At 41.8% G+C, this 21978-nt stretch overlaps 1 protein-coding gene across 3 annotated transcripts in view; it reads left to right on the top strand.

Annotated features, from left to right (window-relative positions):
- ADK (adenosine kinase) overlaps positions 1-21978 on the top strand; it is a 619463-nt gene that overhangs the window by 76436 nt on the left and 521049 nt on the right. For all 3 annotated transcript variants that reach the window (XM_062214718.1, XM_062214719.1, XM_062214720.1), the window contains one exon: positions 17229-17282. In XM_062214718.1, coding sequence (XP_062070702.1) covers positions 17229-17282 — 54 coding nt within the window. The remainder of the gene's footprint in view (positions 1-17228; positions 17283-21978) is intronic.

The raw sequence follows: 21978 nt of genomic DNA on the forward strand, positions 1-21978 counted from the left end.
AAGAAGTCTTTATGCTTGACCTCTAAATTTGCCTAATTTAATGGCGAGATACATAACCTTTGGGTTGCTCTGATGTTTGCTATATTTGCTGGGTTCTGAGCCACATCCTGAAGGCCACCATAACTTCTACATCCTAAACTAAGAGCCTCTAGATCACTAAGAATTTCACTGAACTTGGCCATTCTCCTCCAGTAAAATTACCAAGCATTCCCCCAAGGGAGGCACCGGGAAAATAGCCATGTGGAGCTCCTGAGTGTCCTGGGAATTCTCCTGTCCTCAATCTGATTCCTACTCCTTTATTTTCCTTTATTTTTTTTTTTTAAAGCTTTATTTATCTTTTTAAGAGGCTGAATTACAGAGGGAGAGACAGAAAGGTCTTCCATCTCCTGGTTCACTTCCCAAATGGCTACAAGGGCTGGAACTGGGCTGATCTGAAGCCAGGAGCTTCTTCTGGGTCTCCCACATGGGTGCAGGATCCAAAGCACTTGGGTCAGGTTTCACTGGTTTCCCAGGCCGTAAGCAGAGAGCAGGATTGGAAGAGGAGGAGCTGGGACACGAACTGGCACCCAAATGGGATGCCAGCACTGAAGGCGGAGGCTTAACTGACTATGCCACAGCGCTGGCCCCTACCCATTCTTTTTCTTTGTTTGGTCTCTCATTCTTCATGTTTTCACTTATACTTCTAATTTTCTGGAGTTCTCTGGTGCCTGAATTGAACTTTCAGCATTATATTAGAATCTTCATTATAATCTGTTTTATAGGCATGGCCAAGATCATGGGTTGCTTTTACCAATGGCCCAGAAGCCTGTGTGTCTTCACTTGTTACTTGTAAGGCTGAGCTGAATCAAGATTTATTTCTAGGGCCCTTTCACATCCTTGAATGACAGCATTTGGGTTTTGTGATTTGGTGGAGACACTGGCTCTCCCAGCATACAGTGTGGCTGAGTGGGGGTTCAGATTGACGCCATTTATGAACAAGATGTGGAGGTTACCCTGAGGCACCTGATGGTCCTGAAAATTCCTAGCTAAGAGCAATAAAAAATTCCCAGCTCCACCAAGAAAGGCAGATTACTTAATTTGTAGAACCTGTTGGATAACAAGAACTGCACCTAACTATAAGGAGGCTGCTGTTACAGGTATACCCCCTAGAATTACAGTTCGTGTTGCAGCAGTCAGCCCCTGGCTGGGCTGCTTGCTGGCTACTCCCTTGCAGCTTGTTCTATAAATCTTCCCTGACTATTTACAATAGTCACTATTTACCATAGTCAGGGCAGATCTATAGAACATGTACTTTTGAAGATTTGGTGAACTTTGCAGAAGAAAATGGGTTTCAATTAAATCTCTAGACCATAATTATAGATTTGGAAGTGGGTGCAACCAAGGCCTCTAAAAGCTAATTTGAAAGCGCTAGCCTTGCCGGCCTTAATTGGTCACTTACCGCCCCATAAGAGAGTGGCTTTCTGTAATTCACTGTCACTTAGGGCTTCAGTGGCAACTGCTGTGTTATAATTTGTGTGATCCATTATCTTTTGGGTTATTTTCACATCTAATTCTACATTTCTACAATTCCGGAGCTATGCCGATCCGAAGCCAGGAACCAAGGGCTTCCTCCTGGTCTCCCATATGGGTGCAGGGGCCCAAGCACTTGGGCTATCCTCCACTGCCTTCCCAGGCCACAGCAGAGAGCTGGACTGGAAGAGGAGCAGCTGGGACTAGAACCCGGCGCCCATATGGGATGCCGGCGTCGCAGGCGGAGGATTAACCAAGTGAGCCACGGCACCAGGCCCCAAGCCATCAGCTTCTGCCACCCAGGGTAAACATTATCAAGAAGCTGGAATGGAAAGTGGACCTGGATTTCAAGCCTAGCCATTTCCTGTATGTAGTAGAGAATGAGATAAAGATATTTCATGTAAGTTCCATTCCTTTTTTTTTTTTTTTTTTAATATGTGTTTACTTTATTTTGAAGTCAGAGTTAGAGGCAGAAAGACAGAGGGAAGAAAGGACTTCTTCCATCCTTTGACTCACTTCCCAGATGGCTGCAACTGCCAGGGCTGGGCCATACTTAAGCCGGGCGCCAGGAGTTTCATCCTTGTCTCCCACGTGGGTGGCAGTGACCTAAGCACTTGAGCCATCTTCTGCTACTTTTCCCAGGCTGCTAGCAGGGATCTGGATATGAAGTGAAGTGACCGAGACATGACCCTGCGCCTGTATGGGATGCTGGTGAAACAGATGTTGGCTTTACCTGCTATGGCACAACGACAGCCCCTCCATTTGGGAATTAACTACTATACCAAATGTCTGTCTCTGTTTTGCCTTTTGATGTATTTGTTAATGCGCGTCTGTTTATAACTGTTAGTATACTTCAGTGTTTTATGCTTGTAAATCTATGTATATCTTATTGCTTAATTTATTATGTTAAAGGATTATGACGTATTCTCTTTTTCAGGTGTTTCTTAAATCTCTTTTTGAAAATACAAATAAATATTTTTCAAATAATAAAAAATTTGGGGGGTCAGCATTATGGCATAACAGGTGATGCTGGCATCAGTTTGAGACCTGGCTATTCCACTTCATATCCAGCTCCTTGCTAATGTGCCTGGGAAAGCATCGGAAGATGCCCAAGTGCTTTGGCCCCTGCATCCAGATCGGCGATCTGGAAGAGTCTCCTGACTCTGGCCCTGGCTATTGCAGCCATTTGGGGTGTGAACCAGTGGATGAAAGATCTTTTTCTCTGTCTCTTCTCTCGGTGTAACTCTGACTTTCAAAGAAATAAATATAAATTAATTTTTTATAGAATTTTTTCCAGAATTATATTTTGGGGTTTGATCTTTTATGATTTTAGACTTTAGGGATTTTGATCTCTTAGGATTTCAACATTTGGAATCATGGCATTTGGGTTAGCATTTTTTGGGCTTCTAAATCTGTTATTTTAGATTTTAAAAATAAAGATGGTGCTATTGTGAGATTTTTTTTAAAGAAGGATTTATTTATTTATTTGAAAGGCAGAGTGCCTGGAAGAGAGGGAGAGAAAGAGATCTTCCATCCACTGGTTCACTCCCAAGATGCCTACAGTGACTGGGACTAGGCCTGGCCACGCCAGGAGCTAGGAACTCCATGTAGAGCTCCCACAGGTATGGCAGGAACCCAAGCACTCATTCGATGCCTGCCAATCCCATTAACAAGAAGCTGGATTGCAAGCTCAGAGTACCTGGGCCTTGAACCAAAATGGAATGTGGGTATTTTAAATGATGACTTAACTTGCTGTGCAGCAACCCCCACTCAGGATATTTTGTTGAATGATACTTTCTTGGATTAATGTTGTGCTAGAAATGCTACGAATTTCGAATATTTTATTTGTCTACCTTGTGATCTATATTAATAGAAAGATAGTCTTGTTATTCTACTTCTCTTTTTCATAATTCTGATTTCTTAGTATTTGAAATAAACTCTGAATCAGTATGTTATTTCACATGTTTTAAAAAATGTAGTTATTTATTTATTGATTGATTAATTTCAAACGACCCACAATAGCCAGAGGTGAGCTTCAAGGCGTGGAACTGGACGGATCTGCAGTCAGGAGCCAGGGGAAGAATCTGGGTCTCCTATGTGAATGCAGGGGCCCGAGCACTTGGGCTGTCTTCCACTGCCTTCCCAGGCCATTAGCAGAGAGCTGGATGGGAGGAGGAGGAGCCAGGACAGAAACACAGCCATATGGGATGCTGGCGCCCCAGGTGGAGGCTTAACCTACTACACCTCAGTGCTGGCGCCCATGTTATTTCATGACAAGTCCTGATATGTTCTGGGGCTTCCTTAAAAAAAATCTGATAAATAGTAAGTGAACATAGACTTATTTAAGAAGTCTTTGTTTTGTGCATATTTTATAAGATGGTGTTCCTACCTGACTTTGAATATTAAAGAACAGGGTCCCTGTGAGGCTTACCTAAACGTGGGTTCCTGTGTGTGTGGGTTTTTTTTTGTTTTTTGTTTTTTTTTTTTGTGGTGGTTGTTTTTAAGATTTGTTTATTTAGTTGAAAGGCAGAGTGAGAGAGAGAGGGGGAGAGAGGAAAGAGAGAGAGATTTGCCATATACTTATTTACTCCCTAAATGGCTGTAGCAGCCAGGGCTGGATCATGCTGAAGCCGGGAGCCAGGAACTTCATCCTGGTTTCCCACATGGGTAGTAGGGGTCCAAGTACTTAAGCCATCTTCTGCTCCTTTCCAAGGCACATTAGCAGGAAGCAGGACCAGAAGCAGAGTAGCCAGGACTCAAATCAGCACTTTGATGTGGGATACCTGTGTTACAGGCACTGGGTTAATTTACTGCCCTGTAATGCTGGCCTTTGCATGGGATCATTTTTTTTTTCTTTTTCTTTTTCTTTTTCTTTTTCTTTTTCTTTTTCTTTTTCTTTTCCTTCCTTCCTTCCTTCCTTCCTTCCTTCCTTCCTTCCTTCCTTCCTTCCTTCCTTCCTTTCTTTTTTTTTTTTTGACAGGCAGAGTTAGAGAGAGAGAGAGAGAGAGAAAGGTCTTCCTTCCGTTGGTTTACCCCCCAAATGGCCGCTACAGCCGGCACTGCACCGATCCGAAGCCAGGAGCCAGGTGCTTCCTCCTGGTCTCCCATGCGGGTGCAGGGCCCAAGGACCTGGGCTCCACTGCCTTCCCGGGCCACAGCAGAGGGTTGGACTGGAAGAGGAGCAACTGGGACTTATTCTGATGCCCCAACCGGTACTAGAACCTGGGGTGCCGGTGCCGCAGGTGGAGGATTAGCCTAGTGAGCCGCGGTGCCGGCCCAACATGGGATCATTTTTAACAGTTTGTTTTAGCTCAACAGAAATTTTATGGAGTACATGCTTTGTGGTCAGCATTTTGACCGATACTTGGAATACAATGTTAAAATAATTTTTTTTTTGCCTCAAGGCAGATAGTAATTTAATTGAGGAAACATTTGGGAAGAAATCTCTTATTTACAGTGACTTGACAGAATAGAGATTGAGAGTTTGCTTGGAAGCTGCTTATGGCTGTGTGATCTTGTTGATGTTGCTTAATCTATGGAAATTCCATTTCTTTGTGAATAAAATAGAATTATTAAGATTAAATGAGATAATTTGTGTTTAGCATAAGTTGGTTACTATTTGTGACTACAGAGGAGCTTGAACTGTCTCTTCCTTTCCTCTTTTGGACAGTGGAGAACACTTGAGGGATTTAAACGGGACTGACATGGTGTAATTCACATTTTATGTGATTATGGAGTGCTGGTGCTGTGGCACAGAGTGTTAGGCTGCTGGCTGCAGTGCCAGCATCCCATGTGGTTGACCGTTTGTGTCCCGGCTGCTCCACTTCCAAACCAGCTCCCTGCTAATGCTCCTGGAAAAGCAGCACAGGCTGGCCCAAGTACTTGGGTCCCTGCACCCACATGGGAAACCTGGAAGAAGCTCCTGTCTTCTGGTTTTGGCCTGGTCCATACCTCTGGTCATTGCGGCCACTTGGGGAGTGAACCAGAGGATGAAAGATCCTGCTTCCTCCCTCACCCCTTCTCCCCCCATTCTTTCTGTAATTTTGTCAAAGTTAATAAATCTTTTAAAAAAAAGTTATGGAAATCACTGTGTCTGCACTGCGTTAGTAGAAGAGGTTAGAGTGGTAAACCTGCTGGAAGAATGTGAGCTGATTATTGTAGTTGCAGTGGAAAGATTGGGGAAAGTACAGTAACACTGGAGTATTTTAATGTTAACACTCTATGATTAATTTAATGAAGATAGCAAAAGAGTTAGGGATAGCATTCCTAATTTTGCTTTTGGTGACTGAGTAGATGGCAGTATTTACATCTGAGCTATGAAGTACGAGAGGTAGACGTAGTAGAGGGCCTAGAGAGGTTGAGTTTAGGTTATTTCTTGAAATGACTATGTGATGTCCAAGTGAGCATAGTTAGGAAACAGTTTTACTTATGTTTTTAGTAGATAGAGAATTCATGACTAGAATAATTTATAGTAAGTATATTTAATTTTTCATTATTTGGCATACAAATGATAGCTTTGTTACCATTATATATCGATGATATTTAAGGCAACCACTAGATGAACCTTTCTAGAAAAGGAGTTTAGAATAAAATAGGAAGTGAGTTGTAAAGTTGGAATTCAGTGGATGGATGGATAAATAATAATTATGAAAAGAGACTTAGAGGGGCCAGTGCTGTGGTGCAGCGGGTTAACGCCTTGACCTGAAGTGCTGGCATTCCATATGAGCACCAGTTTGAGACCCGGCTGCTCCACTTTCAATCCAGCTCTCTGCTATGGCTTGGGAAAGCAGTAGAGGATGGCCGAAGTCCTTGGGCCCCTGCACCCACATGGGAGACCCAGAAGAAGCTCCTGGCTCCTGGTTTCGGATCAGCGCAGCTTTGGCTGTTGTGGCCAATTGGGGAATGATGAACCATCGGATAGAAGACCTCTCTCTCGTTCTCTCTGCCTCTCCTCTCTCTGTGTAACTCTGACTTTCAAATACATAAATAAATCTTAAAAAAAAAAAAAGAAGAAGATTTAGAAGAAATGGTCAACTTAGCAGGAGAACCAAGACATAGTCTCACAAAATGTAGTGAGTTTATATGATGAGTGGTCAATTATAACACATGCAACAAAGATGTCTAATAAAATAAGGCCTAGAAATTCCAGTGTATTAGACAATAAGATGCTAGTGGTTACTTAGGTAAATTGCAGTCGGGTTGTGGGAACAGAAGTGAAAATAAAAATGTGTTATGAATATGTGATAAGTCTGCTATAAGATAAGCCAGTTTTATTGTTGCTATCCAAGATCTAAGCAGTGACATCTTCCAAGTACCAAATTTTTACAACTTCTTTTAATGAAAATCAGTTCCTGGTCATTTTGAATAATTACAAATTACTTTATAAAAATAAAAAGCATTTAAAGAAAAAAATAGTATGAAGAATATATTCTATTTTATGAATTTAGATTTAAAATTTTTAATTCTTCAGCTTTGTCTAATTGAGTCTTAATCCTCATCTATTTTGCTAATGAGAATTAAAAATATTACTTTCTTAAACCTTGTAACTTTTTGCTATTATTTTTTTCTAACCCAGTGATTTATTCTTAATCTGTTTGCGTATAAGCCTCTTAAATTTGATTCTAGCTTCAATCTCAAACATTGTGCTGATTAACACTTCTGATCCCCATTATTTATTTTCTTATATATTTTAATCAACCTTTACTTTTTATTTATTTATTTATTTTTAAAGATTTATTTATTTATTTTAAATGCAAAGTTTAGAGAGGTAGAAGCAGAGAGAGAGGTCTTCATCTGCTCATTCACTCCCCAGATGGCCTCAACGGCTGGAGCTGCTCCGATCCGAAGCCAGGAGCCAGGAACTTCTTCCAGGTCTCCCACATGTGTGCAGGGACCCAAGGACTTTTGCCATCTTCTACTGTTTTCCCAGGCCATAGCAGAGAGCTGGATTGGAAGTAGAGCAGCTGGGACTCAACCGCTGCCCATACAGATGCTGGTATTGCAGGTGGAGGCTTCACTTGCTGCACCACAGTGCTGGCTCCAATTTTTAGCATAAGGTTTTAATTTATTTTATTTAAAAAGCAGAAGAGGAGGAGGAAGAAGGAGGAGAGGAGGAGGAAGTAGAAGAGGAGGAGGAGAAGAGAAGGAGGAGAGGAGAAGAGGAGGGGGAGAGGAGGAAGAGGAGGAGGAGAGGATAAGAGAGGAAGAAGAGGAAGACAGCAGAGGAAGAGGAGAGGAGAAGAGGAGGGGGAGAGAGAGAGGGAGAGAGTGTGAGTGAGTTTTCCCATCTTCTGGTTCATTTCCCAAATGCCCACAAAGCTAGGCACTAGGCTAGGCTTGAAGCCAGTAGCTGGAAACCCAGTCTGTTTCCAGTGTGGGTGGCTGGAACCTTATACTTTATTCATCACCTGCTGCCTCCCAGACTGCCTCTTCTGAATAGTAGCTGGAAGCTGGAATCAGGAGTGGAACTGGGACTTAAACCTACACACTCCTAATATGGAATATAGGCTGCTTCACTACCGTCTTAACCTCTACCCCAAACGACCAAACCTCAACCTTTATTTTGTGGTTGAAAGAGGTAACTGAAGGAGCCAGCCGTGGTATAGTAGGTTATGAATCCACTTGCAGCTCTGGGATCCCATATGTGTGCTGCTTTGAGTCCTGACTGCTCCTCTTCTGATCCAGCTCTCTGCTAAAGGCCTAGGAAGACAGTGGAAGACCTGGAGGAAGCTCCTGTCTCCTGGCTTTTGGTTGGCCCGATTCCGGCCTTTGCTGCCATTTGGGGAGTGGACCAGCGGATGAAGAACTCTCTCTCTGTCTCTCCCTCTTTCTATCTGAAATTCTGCCTCTCAAATACCATTAAATAAATCTTTTTTTTTTTTAAGAGAGGTAACTGAAGCACAGTAATTTTTTTTTTTTTTTTGACAGGCAGAATGGACAGTGGGAGAGAGAGACAGAGAGAAAGGTCTTCCTTTGCCATTGATTCACCCTCCAATGGCCGGTGCGGCCGGTGCACCGTGCTGATTTGAAGGCAGGAGCCAGGCGCTTCTCCTGGTCTCCCATGGGGTGCAGAGCCCAAGCACTTGGGCCATCCTCCACTGCACTCCCTGGCCACAGCAGAGAGCTGGCCTGGAAGAAGGGCAACCGGGACAGAATCTGGCGCCCCGACCGGGACTAGAACCTGGTGTGCCGGTGCACACCAGGCAGAGGATTAGCCTGTTGAGCCACGGCGCCGGCTGTGAAGCACAGTAATTTTTAAAAAAAATTACCATATTCACACTGTCTATCTTATTGGGTCTGTCAGTTTTGTAAAGGTTTGCAATGATATTGTTGTCATTCTTTGGATGGACTATGTGGTAATATTTGTGCAGCTCCATGCATTTTTACTTAAAATTTAAGGGTGGTTTTAGTTCCAAGTAATTGGAGAATATTATATTATCTTCCTGCTATCTACCAAGTCTTTGCTTGACATGATTTATGTGAGGTTGGGCCCAGCATCTTGCTTACAGATAGGCTACTTCTGGACATTAGTGTCTCCACAGAGACCTTTCATGGCCTTCAATTTTATGGTAGGCTAATCTTCAGGGAAAGAGCACTTGAGAATAAAAAATGTTTGTTTCATTTCTTTATAAAAGCTATGAATGTTGCTGTTCTTGAGCTAATGGCATTGTTTGTTTTTACAGAGTTAGAGGTATTCTGGTAAGAGGGCAGGGAGAGATACTTAATAAGTGTTAAGTTGGGTGCTGGCCAGTTTCTGTGTATGTTACTTGATCAGAATAGCAACCCTGTGACATGGTTTTAGTGTCATTAGAGAAATTAAGGACCTGCCCACTTAATTTAATGACAAAATCAGGCTGAGAATGATTGTCTTTTGACCTTTGACCTTTTGACTCTTAATGTACTTAGAAGTTCTCTTTATGGAAGCTGGAGGTCTGATTAAAAAGGACCCTTCCTACTGTTCTCTCTTGTTTCCGCATCCTTTACTCTTTGGTATGTGTGTCATTTTCCTCTACTAAGTTAGCCAAAAACAAACAAAAAAAACCCTGAGAAATAGACTACAACTGTACCATTTTGTTATCTCTTATTTTGGGAATTGAGTTCAATTTGAATCTTTAAAATGATTGTAAAAGCAGAATGCCCACAAAATCATGTCATTCAGAAGCAAAGCACAACCAAAAATAGACCATGCTTTGCATTATTCTGGGAAAGATATGGTGGGAAATTCTGTTAAGTTGACTTTTTCCTTTGACATTTACTGATTTAGAACATTAACATTATTCTGCCCTACAACACATTGTATATGTTCTGTTTTGTCAACAGCAGTTAGATTGACAAAACAGGACATACCAAGTTAAGAACTCTGTATAGTTAAAAACACACTAAACAAACTTCACTGTATGTTTCAGTGGGAAATAGCTATAGTTAATCAGTAAGGATTGTGGTCCTGATGGCATATTTGTTTTACATTTGCTTTTTTTTTTTTTTTTTTAAGCAGGCAGAGTGGACAGTGAGAGAGAGAGCGAGACAGAGAGAAAGGTTTTCCTTTTCCGTTGGTTCACCCTCCAATGGCCGCCACGGCTGGCGCGCTGCGGCTGGTGCACCACCTTGATCCGAAGCCTGGAGACAGCTGCTTCTCCTGGTCTCCCATGTGGGTGCAGGGCCCAAGCACTTGGGCCATCCTCCACTGCACTCCCAGGCCACAGCAGAGAGCTGGCCTGGAAGGGGGGCAACCGGGACAGGACCTGGCGCCCCAACCGGGACTAGAACCCTGGGTTCCGGCACCACAGGCGGAGGATTAGCCTATTGAGCCGCGATGCCAGCCACATTTGCTTTTTTATTTTTTATTTTTTTAATTAATTAATTTTTTTTTTTTTTGACAGGCAGAGTGGATAGTGAGAGATAGAGAGACAGAGAGAAAGGTCTTCCTTTTTGCCGCTGGTTCACCCTCCAATGGCCGCTGCGGCCGGCGCATCTTGCTGATCCGAAGCCAAGAGCCAGGCGCTTCTCCTGGTCTCCCGTGCGGGTGCAGGGCCCAAGCACTTGGGCCATCCTCCACTGCCTTCCCGGGGCATAGCAGAGAGCTGGCCTGGAAGAGGGGCAACCGGAATAGAATCCGGCACCCCAACTGGGACTAGAACCCGGTGTGCCGGCGCCTCAAGGAGGAGGATTAGCCTGTTGAGCCACGGCGCCGGCCAATATTTATTAATTTTTTTTGAGAGGCAGAATTACAGGCAAAGAGAGGGAAAGACAGAGTCTTCCATCTGCAGGTTCACTTTCTGCATGACGCCAATAGCCGGAGTTGGGCTGATCCAAAGCTAGAAGCTAGAAACTTCCTCTGGGTCTCTCATGTGAGTGCAGGAGCCCAAGCACTTGGGTCATTTTCCATTGCTCTCACAGACCATTACCAGGAAGCCTGATCAGAAGTGGAGCCACTGGGACTCAAACTGGTGCCCATATGGGATGCTGATGCCGCAGGCAGAGGCTTAACCTACTATGCCACAGTGCCAGCCCTGCATTTACTTTTATAATTTACACTTTGTCTTTTTTCAAAATGAGTTTAAGACATTTTTAGTTTATATTTACAATTATCTGTATTCACTATCTTTGGTATATTTTTTAAAGGTGTTTTATAAAGATTTTTTTTTCTTTACAAATGACTATGTATTAATGTGGAGTTTGATTAGAGTTGATGAACTTTGGAAATATCTTTAAGTTGCCTGGAGAAACAGATCACCTCTAAGAATGACCTTTTTCTAATTTGCAAACCAAGTCAGTGTTCCAGTTTTAAATGTTAGAAGATTATTCTTTTAGGCAGCAGGATATATATTATTTTTTTAGATTTTATTTATTTATTTGAAAGAGCTACAGAGAAGCAGAGAGAGAGAGATCGATCGATCAGTTGATCGATCTTCCATCCACTGGTTCACTCCCCAGATGGGCGCAACGGCCAGAGCTGAACCGATCTGAAACCAGGAGCTTTCTCCAGGTCTCCCGCTTGGGTGCATGGACCCAAAGACTTGGGCCATCTTCTGCTTCTTTCCCAGGCCACAGTAGAAAGCTGGCTTGGAAGTGGAACAGCCGGGTTCTTGAACTTTTGCCCATATGGGATACCAGTGCTGCAGGTAACGGCTTTACATTACGTGATATGCCACAGCGCTGACTCCACTATAGGTTATTTTAGTGGTGTTTCAAATGGTTATTAACCTAAGGTTGGATAAAGTAGATGTCAGTAGTGGCCGGCGCTGTGGCATAGCAGGTAGAGCCACAGCCTGCAGTGCCAGCATCCCATATGGGTGCTGGTTGGAGACCCGACTGCTTCACTTCCGATCTGATCCGGCTCTCTGCTATGGCCTGGGAAAGCAGTAGAAGATGGCCCAAATCCTGAAGAGGCTTCTGGCTCCTGGCTTCAGATCTGCTCAGCTCTGGCCGTTGTGGCCATCTGGGGAGTGAACCACTAGTGGAAGATCTCTCTCTCTCTCTCTCTCTGCCTCTGCTTCTCTGTAACTCGGCTTTCCAAATAAATAAATAAATCTTTAAAAAAATAAGTAGGTGTCAATAAAGGAGATTTCTATGAGACATGCCGATCTAGAGTCAGAAGTTTATAAATGAATCTGTATATAAATATCAGTATATTTATAGACATATAAACAAACATGTACAAGGTACATGTGTGTTAAAGAATTTGGCCTCGCTCAAAGAGACGTCCATCTGGGTAGTAATTGACACCATAATTGTTAAAAGTATCTTTGTTTATAGCAGGGTCCGGCCAAAGTGGACAATGTTACCAAAAAGTCAGCTGTGAGACTTAAAGTCAGGGCTTTTCTTATGGTGTCAGTCCTTCTGGAAGCTGAGTTCAGCCATATGGACGGTTTACCAGTCAATCATTCCTACATAATGAAGCTTCAATAAAATCTCTATAGACACTGAAGCTGCCCTGGTTGGCATTACTCTGTGCCACATTGTCACATACCGATCCTGAGAGGGAAATTTGTCCTAACTTCACTGGAAACAGAACAAGGACAGCCTCATTCATACATAACCCTCCCAGACACTGCCCTAGGTTTTTCTTCTCTTGGCTTATTTGGCCTGTGTCTTTTCCTGTACTGAAACTGAGCATTCTGTAGCTTTAAGTGAGTTCTGTGAGTCCTTCTGAATTTATTGAACCTGAGGGTAGTTGCAACTTGTAGCTGCTTTGAGAAGGAAGGCAGTTGTGGGTATTAGGTCCTCAAACTTTGTAGTTTGGCCAACACCAGGTACTATATATGTATAAGATTCTTAGACAGCAGTGTGGAAGAGTCAAGAAAAAATGAAAATAAGATTAAGGGAAAAAAAGCAAAAATATGAATAAAAGTTACTGGAATCTGAGAAGTCAAATCAGAGAAAGGAATACTTTAGGAAGACTGCTTTAAAGTGTATTTGGGAGTAGATCACTAATTTGCTTGGAGGACAATTCAGAATGGATCATGGAAATTCACTGTTAAAGACATGAAAATTGGGAGAGTAAAGTTTCCCCTTGGGCATTTTGATCAAAATCAAGCTGTTCTTGCCTGCCCTATTCTTGCCTGTTATGGACCCTTTCTTCTGGCCCCTTTTCTTAGGCCCTTCAAATTCTTATCCTGAGAATTTAAAAGGGAACGTTGTTTTGGGGGAAGGAGCAAGAAGATACAGAATATGGAAAAGGAGGAGAAAGTTGGGAAACAGATAAAAGCTGACCTCCTTTTTTTTTTTTTTTTGAATCTTATAGATTTACTCTCCTCTACAAACTTTATTTTGTGTTGTTACCATTACACATTGTACTATTTAGCTTTATTGGAACTCTCATCATATTCTGAGTAGTTATTTTATTCTGATTTGCTAATGAACTGTGAGGTCTTTCAGATAAGAAATGCGGTTGTTTTTTTTTTTTTTTTTTAAGATTTATTTACTTATTTGAAAGTCAGAGTTACACAGAGAGAGGAGAGGTAGAGAGAAAGAGAGAGAGAGAGAGAGAGAGAGGTCTTTCATCTGTTGGATCACTCCCCAATTGGCTGCAACGGCCAGAGCTGAGCCGATCCAAAGCCAGGAGCTTCTTCCAGGTCTCCCATGCGGGTGCAAGGGCCAAAGACTTGGGCCATCTTGTACTGCTTTCCCAGGCCATAACAGAGAGCTGGATAGGAAGTGGAGCAGCCTGGTCTCAAACTGGCGCCCATATGGGATGCCGGCGCTGCAGGCCAAGGCGTTAACCTGCTGTGCCACAGCACCAACCCCAAAATGCATTTTCATGTTTCACTTTCACAAGCCAGACAGAAAAGTAGCATTAGTTAAGTTCCTCTTATGTATGTACCAAGCACTTTGTTAAAACATGGATGTTGGCCAGCACTGCGGCTCACTTGGCTAATCCTCCGCCTGTGGCACGGGCACCCCAGGTTCTAGTCCTGTTTGGGGTGCCGGATTCTGTCCCGGTTGCTCCTCTTCCAGTCCAGCTCTCTGTTATGGCCCAGGAAGACAGTGGAGAATGGCCCAGGTCCTTGGGCTCTGCACCTGCATGGGAGACCAGGAGGAAGCACCTGGCTCCTGGCTTTGGATTGGCTCAGTGCATCGGCCGTAGCGGCCATTTGGGGGGTGAACCAATGGAAGGAAGACCTTTCTCTCTGTCTCTCTCTCTCACTGTCTAACTCTGCCTGTCAAAAAAAAAAAAAAAAAAAAAGTCATCAAATCCAGTGGTTTCAAATTTTTAAACTTTTGTGTTCCATAAATGTGTTTTGATAAATAAGTACTTCACATATTAATGTATATGACTTTTTTCTTCTTCCTTTTTTTTTTTTTAAATTCATTTGACAGGTAGAGTTATAACACTGAGAGAGAGAGAGAAAAAGAGAGAGAGAGAGAGAGAAAGGTCTTCCTTCCAATGGTTCACTCCCCAAATGGCTGTACTGATCTGAACCCAGGAGCCAGGTGCTTCCTCCTGGTCTCCCATGTGGATGCAGGGGCCCAAGCACTTGGGCCATCCTCCACTGCTTTCCTAGGGCACCTCAGAGAGCTGGACTGGAAGAGGAGCAGCTGGGATTAGAACCTGGCACCCATATGGGATGCTGGTGCTGCAGGCAGAGGATTAACCAAGTGAGCCACGGCACTGGCCCCTCTTCTTCCTTTTTTTAAATTTATTTTTTATTTATTTGAAAGGAAGAGTTAGAGAAGAGAGAAGAGAGAGAGGAAGGGAGGGAGGGAGGGAGGGAGGGAGGAAGATCTTGTATCCACTAGTTCACTCCCCAAGTGGCCACAACCACCAGGGCTGGGCCAGACGGAAGACAGGAGCCAGAAGCTTCATAAGGGTCTCCCACGTGGGTACAGGGCCAGGCACTTGGACCATCTTCCACTGCTAACCCAGGCATGAGAGCAGGGAGCTAGATTGGAACTAGAGCCACTGGGACTTGAACCAGCACTCATATGGAATGCTGGCACTGCAGGCACTGGCTTAGCCTGCTACACCACAGCGCTGGCCCCAATGTATATGGTTTTTGTAACTTGAAATAAAACTAATAATTCATCCTTTTTAATAGACTCTTAATACCATAGTGATTTCGTATCCACTATCCTTTACAAAAATAAACAAGTTTTATTTTTTAAAGATGTATTTATTATTTATTTGTGAAACAGAGTTAGAGATTGATATTCCATCCCTTGTTTCACTAACAAAATGGCAGCGACAATGGGGTTGGGCCAGATTGAACCAGGAGCCAGGAATTCCATCTGGTTCTTCTTTTTAGGTGGCAGGGGCCAGTCTTGGGCCAACTTCCTCTGCTTTCCCAAGCACATTAGCAGGGAGCTGATTTGGAACTGCAGCAACTGAGACTTGAACTGGCATTTGTATGGATGCGGGTGTCACAGGTGGCAGCTTAGCTTGCTATGCCATGTCAGCTCCAACTTTTTCAGCATTAAAAAACTTTTTATTCTTTTTCCCCCTAAATTTGTATTTCTTTTGCACTTTTTGTTACCAGACTTTAAAAAATTTTTTAATTTTTAAAAAAGATTTATTTGAAAGAATTACAGAGAGAAGTAGACACACATGCGCACACAGAGAGAGAGAGAGAGAGAGAGAGAGCGCAAGAGAGAGAGATCTTCCATGCTTGCAAACAGAACATACTCTCAGAACTCCCAGTTTCTGATTTTTAGCATAATTCTTTATAGAAATGATGTTTAAGACAGGAAGCCCTATAATTAGTTTGTCATTCTTTAAAGAAGGCTTTGCAGACAAAATTTCATGGATCATTCCTTGTTGAACACTGCAGGGCATACAGTTCACTTCCATTAAGGATGGGTGAAAGATAGGCTGTTTATGAAGTGAGCAAAAAGATTTATGAGAGAGCACACAGGGAAGGGAAGCTGACATGGTCTTTTCACCTGGACCTCTGAACCATGGTCAGGCAGATTAGTTTTATAAAAGCTTGGAACAAATAGAAACCCAAGGCCTGGAAATTATTATTGTTGTTTATCTGTTTCCATATGCCTCTCAGAAAGTATTTACCCTCAGTGGTACAAATATACAGTACTATGAAATGCCCTTGATTTAATATTTACAGCAACCTCTGTTTTATAGATTTAAAGAAGGGAAGCACTTGGGCCGGTGCTATGGCACAGTGAGCTAAAGTCCTGGCTATATATAGGTGCCAGTTAGAGTCCCAGCTGCTCTACTTCCAGTCCAGCTCCCTGATAATGCACCTGGGAAAGCAGTAGAGGATGGATGGTCCAACTGCTTGGGCTCCTGCACCCACATGGGAGACCTGGAAAAAGCTCCGGCTCCTGGCTTTGGCCTGCTCAAGCCCCAGCTGTTGCAGCCATTTGAGGAGTGAACCAGTGGATGGAAGACCTCTCTCTCTATCTCTACCTCTCTCTGTAACTCTGCCTTTCAAATAAATAAAAAATAAATCTTAAAAAAAAAAAAGAAACTGAAGCACTTGGTCCTTGTTCATTAAGATGGTACATGACTCAGTCAGAAACTTCAAAATTAGTTCTTCCTCATATATCTCACTATTTAATACATAACCTGATACAAAGTAGATGCTTACTATGTATTTAATGAATGAATAACTGCATGTTGTTTTACCAGTTCTTTTTATTTTTAAAAAATATTTTATTTACTTATTGTAAAGTCAGAGTTAGAGATATTTTCCATTGGTTGGTTCATTTTCGAAATGGCTGCAATGGCCAGCAATGGGCAAAGTCTGAAACCAGGAGTAGATGGCAGTGACCCGAGTATTTTGGGCCATCTTCTGCTGCTTTCCCAGGCACATTAGGAAGGATGTGGATCCGAAGTGGAGCAGTGCAGACTGGAACCTGCACTCATAAGATGCTAGTGTTAAGGTGGCAGCTGAATGAGCCACAGTGCTGTCCCCTTGTGAGTTCTTAAATACCTCACATTGTAGTTGTTTCTTGGAATGTTGAACGGCTGGATGAAAGTACTATTACAGATGATTCACCATAGAACAATGTAGTGAAGATGTCTTGCATTTTTGAAGCATTGCCAACACCCTGGATACTGTCAGTGGAAGTGACTAATTGAATAGCAAAGAACCATCTGCTTTGACATTCTTGGTGTTTTATCAGTTAAATCAGAGATCTGTAACAGTGTAGTAGTGCTTGTTTGATAGGGATCAACTAAGTGTTGTTGATAATCATATGTCTGTGAGGCAAATATATTTCTTTGTTTAACTGACCAGTGTATTTTTGTTTCTATGTGATAGGTATTCTCTGAAGCCAAATGACCAAATTTTGGCTGAAGACAAGCACAAGGAACTGTAAGTTCATTAAACCATAGGTTGTATATGGTTTACTCTAAGAACTAGATGTCTGTAAACAATCTGGTTTTTAAAAACTATATAAAATGTAAAGGTATAATTAACACTGTGGCCTTCAGCCTAATAGGATTGGGATAATTTATGTCACATAAAGTTAACATAGGAATTATTGTTCCTTATAAATATTAAAATATGTAGTATTGTTTTTTTCATCTAGATTACAGAAGTTTTGGGAAATATGTCACTTCATTTTTTTTGTCTAGATAAAAATAATAAATTGTCATTGTTGGTTTTTGGGTCTGTCTTAGGTGCCTCCTCCATTCCCATGCTAAAGATGGAGAAATACAATTTTTTTTGTTGCCTTATAAAAAAGTAAATCCATACCTATGGTTTAGCATAAGATAAAACTTTAAATGTTAAGTCTGAAGTGTGAATAAAATTTTGTTGCCTAATAAAATTTTAATGTATTCCTTTTGTGGCTTTGTCCTTCAAAAAATAACTGTATTTAGGATTCCTGGATATTTGCATTGCTGTTTTTCTCCCCTGTTGTAGTATTTAAAAGATTGGTACCTCACAAGAGCCTAGGGATTTTAGTTAAAAAGGACAAGTTTGGGAATTTTTAAATTAATCTGAATCTTTTGAGTTTCTTAAGATTAAGCAAAAAGAGGGAACTTTAAAAAACTTTTATATGCTTCTATATTCTAGCTAGTTTACCTTCTTCCCCATTGTACAGTATGAAAATGATAATGTTAATTATTACATAAACACTGAAAGTCAATTAACACTGTAGCTTGTTTATTAAATATATTGATGGACTTTACAAACTTCTTTGGGAGTTTCCCTAATGTTTAACACTCTGATGTTAAAAACATTGTTTTTAAACATCTAACTTGAATTTCTCTTGGTTTACTTTAATATAATCTTAATTTGTACTTGCCTTTGTGGACAATAACTTCTTTGGTAGAGTATTCCAACACGTATTAGTTTCTTCAAGTTACTGATTTTTCTGAGTACTTTTAAATGCTTTTTAAAAAATTCTTTCCTGAGCCTTTTCCAAATTGTTTCCTTTCTTCTCTCTTACTGAAGAGATCATACTAAGTGTTAATTGTAAAATGCTAGGGCCAGTGTGTGGGGAGGTAGTTTTTTAAAAGAGTTCTTAAAGTTTATATACCCATTTTGTGCTAGTCTTTTATCAATATTTGTATATTCTAGCCTCATTTGATTATAGTAACCATTTTGGGTTCTCACATGTATTAAGAAATTTTGTGTATTTTCTTTCTTTTTTGCCAAATCTGGTTGGTAATGGAAGGTGACTATCACTGTACCCTTGGTTGGTTACTTGCTATTTGTAGATCTGGTAACAGAGCTATTTTGTTTTGGGAAGTAAGTACTCAGTCAGACTTAGACTGAGTAGACTATAGACTTTTGTAGACTTTTAGACTATAGACTTAGACTTTTGTAGACTATAACAAGTACAATATCTTTACTTAAAGGATTTATTTATGTTATCCAAAAAAATTCATGATAGTGTGTTAATTCATTTAAAAGGTTTTATTTTTATTTTTATTTTTTCAGTTGTCCAAGTTATAATTCTTTCCCATGGGTAGAGTTTAGGTAATTGATATTTTTTCTTAGATTTTCTGATAAATTTTGAACATAGAATACTCACATCTATACACCCATATCGTTACCACCTAGATTTTTATTATTCTCATTTTACTATATTTGCTTTATCACCTGTCCATTCTGCTATACATCCATTAATTTGACAGGGTTTTTTTTTTTTTTTTTTTGGGGGGGGGGGTTTGAAGTAAATTGCTTTCCCTTAGCATGTCAACACACTTAGCATTAATTGTCAAGTTTAGTATTTTGGATTTCTTTTTAAAGTTTTGCCTTTTCTAGAATGTGTTATTTACGAAATCATATGACAGCCTGTTTTTTTTGTTTTTTTTTGAAAAGGTGATTTTTTTTTTCTCCTTTATTGGTGCTGAAAGGAAGGATGGATAGCATGGAGAAAATAAAACTGTGAGGCTCAAGGCCCATGTTCTGTAGTTATTTGAGTATCAAGTTGAGGCCCGTCCCTGCTCTGACTGCAGGCTGGGGCAGGCTGTGGGGGGATTGCTGTGAGCGGACAGCTTTTCTTGCTTGCAGCTCCTGGATGGGCATTGCCCAGAAAAGCCAGGCCTCCAGGCCACTTGAATTCATTCTTTTGCTTGGCATCTCCTGTTTCCTCCAAAAATTGGGAGCCCAGCTGCAAAAGGGAAACTTGTATGTTTAGGAAAAACGGTGGTGGCCACCTCTGTGTGGAACCCCTTCTACCTGAGACTTCCAATGGGGAGGTAGAGGCCCTCTCACACCAGGGGGACCTGTGGGAAGGGGCTGTGCCTACTGCTCCTTGTTTTGTGGGTTGCTTTCCTGACCTGTACCTCAGTGACTACCTTAGAACAGCCTCTCCACAGTGGGGTCTTGGGTCCTATCAGAGTCTTTAAGACCTGGGACCCGTATGTTCTCAGGGAGCAGGCATGTGAGGAAGGCTCCTGCCATCAGTATTGCCCAGCTAAAGGAGCTGTGTGGACAGCCCCACTTGTTCACCCCAGGGAGACCCTTGCACTTCTAGGGTGGGAGGCAAGGGGCATTGCCTTGGAACTTTGTCAGCACCATAAACATGGTGGTCTCCTGGCTCCTCCATGCTCCGGATTCAGTCACCAGCCCTTGGTGCTGGCCACCCTGAAGCCAGCAGCCTGCAGTACAAAGGTACAGAAATGGAAGACAAGCTGGGTATCTGGGGGAGTGGTCAATATTCCCCCTGGGGTATCTATATCTCTTTATCAGAGTCTGCTTCCAATTCCCATTTTCCTTATGCTCATGCACACCCTTTGAGGCAGCAGGTGATGGGTCAAAAACTTGGGTCTCTGCCTGTCACGAGGGAGACCTTCATGGCCTTGGCCTGTCCCAACCCTGGCTGTTGTGGACATTTGAGGAATGAACAAACAAGTGGAAGATGGATCTCTCTCTGCCTTTCAAAAAAAAAAAAAAAAAAAGTCAGTTTTTTAAAAAGGACAGTGTGGGACTGGCCAGCCTGTTTTGTATGTAGAAGTCTCTTTCACTGAGACCTTAATCTTTCTTAATTCTAATCTTTTAAGGTAGACTTGATTCATCATATTACTAAAAAATATAGTCTACCAGCACTTTGGCATGCTTTTTTTTTTTAAAGATCTATTTAATTTATTTGAAAGGCAGAGTTACAGAAAGAGGGCAAGACATAGAGAGAGAGGTCTTATTGCTGCTGGTTTGCTCCTTAAATGGCCACAACAGCTGGGACTGGGTCAAATTGAAGCCAGGAGCCAGAAACTTCTTCTGGGTCTCCCATGAGAGTACAGTGGCCCAAGCACATGGACCATCCTCTGCTGCTTTCCCAGGTGTGTTAGCAGGAAGCTGGATCAGAAGTAGGGCAGCCAGGACTCAACCAGAGCCCATGTGGAATGCTGGCATTGCAGACAGGGGCTTACCTCTCTGCACCACAGTGCCGGCCCCTTTGGCGTGCTTTTTAAAAGTGTACCCTATGGGGCTGGCACTATGGCATAGCGGGTAAAGCTGTGCAGGTAAAGGTGCCACCTGCAGTGCCAGCATCCCATATGGGCGCTGGTTTGAGTCCTGGCTGCTCTGCTTCCAATCCAACTCTCTGCTAAGGCCTGGGAAAGCAGTAGAAGAGGGCCCAAATCCTTGGGCCCCTGTACCCATGTGGGAGACCTGGAAGAAGCTCCTTGCTCCTGGCTTCAGATTGGTGCAGCTCCGGCCATTGCAGCCATCTGGGGAGTGAACCAGTGGATGGAAGACCTCTCTCTCTGCCTCTGCCTCTCTGTAACTCTGCCTTTCAAATAAATAAATAAATCTTAAAAAAAAAAAATGTATTCTAATTCTGTATACAGTAAGAGAATATAGTGGTAACTTTATCTTGAATTGATTTATATTGAAAATATCAACTATGTTTTCGTTTAAAATATTCTTAGTTCCTGAAATCTGGTGATTCAGATACCATATACACTTAGTCACTCACGCCTCACAAGTGTATTCATTATTCTGTCTGGGCAAGACAGGCATGCAACAAAACAGGGAAAACGTGGTGAGTAATGACACTTGTTTCTCTCAGCAGAATGGTTTCTCTCAGATTCCTGATTTTCATTATTCTACATACTGAACACTCTCTGGGATGATTTTAACTGGGTAAAGCTGAATATTTAAAATTGTGATGCAGTTAATCCAAAACTGGGATTTATGCTTTGCTGTATGCACGATTGAATGTTGAACTGTTTTCATTGGTCTTCTTTAGATTTTTTTCAATCTGTCATAGTTGAAATTTTATAAATAAATGAGAGAGATATCATTATTTATTCAGTAAATATTTTTCACCTTGTCAGTTAGTGTCCTTGGCACTGTTTAAAGCAAAGGTATTGGATAGCTTTGTGTATGTCAGTCATATCTCAATTAAGTGGTTTAAAGGATAGTGACTTCATTTATAAATGGAGGCTTCTTTGCCAATAATGGTTTTTCTAACTGTTGGATACATCTGCAGTTATAGAAAATAGATCCATTTTGTTTTTATGAGCATCTATTCATTTTATGAATATATAGATTCTGTATTATCTTGATTAGAATATCAAGACCTGATCATAAGTATCCAGATGAGAAAGATTAA

The sequence above is a fragment of the Lepus europaeus genome, chromosome 17, assembly GCF_033115175.1.
Source record: "Lepus europaeus isolate LE1 chromosome 17, mLepTim1.pri, whole genome shotgun sequence".
Classification (NCBI taxonomy): Eukaryota; Metazoa; Chordata; class Mammalia; order Lagomorpha; family Leporidae; genus Lepus; species Lepus europaeus.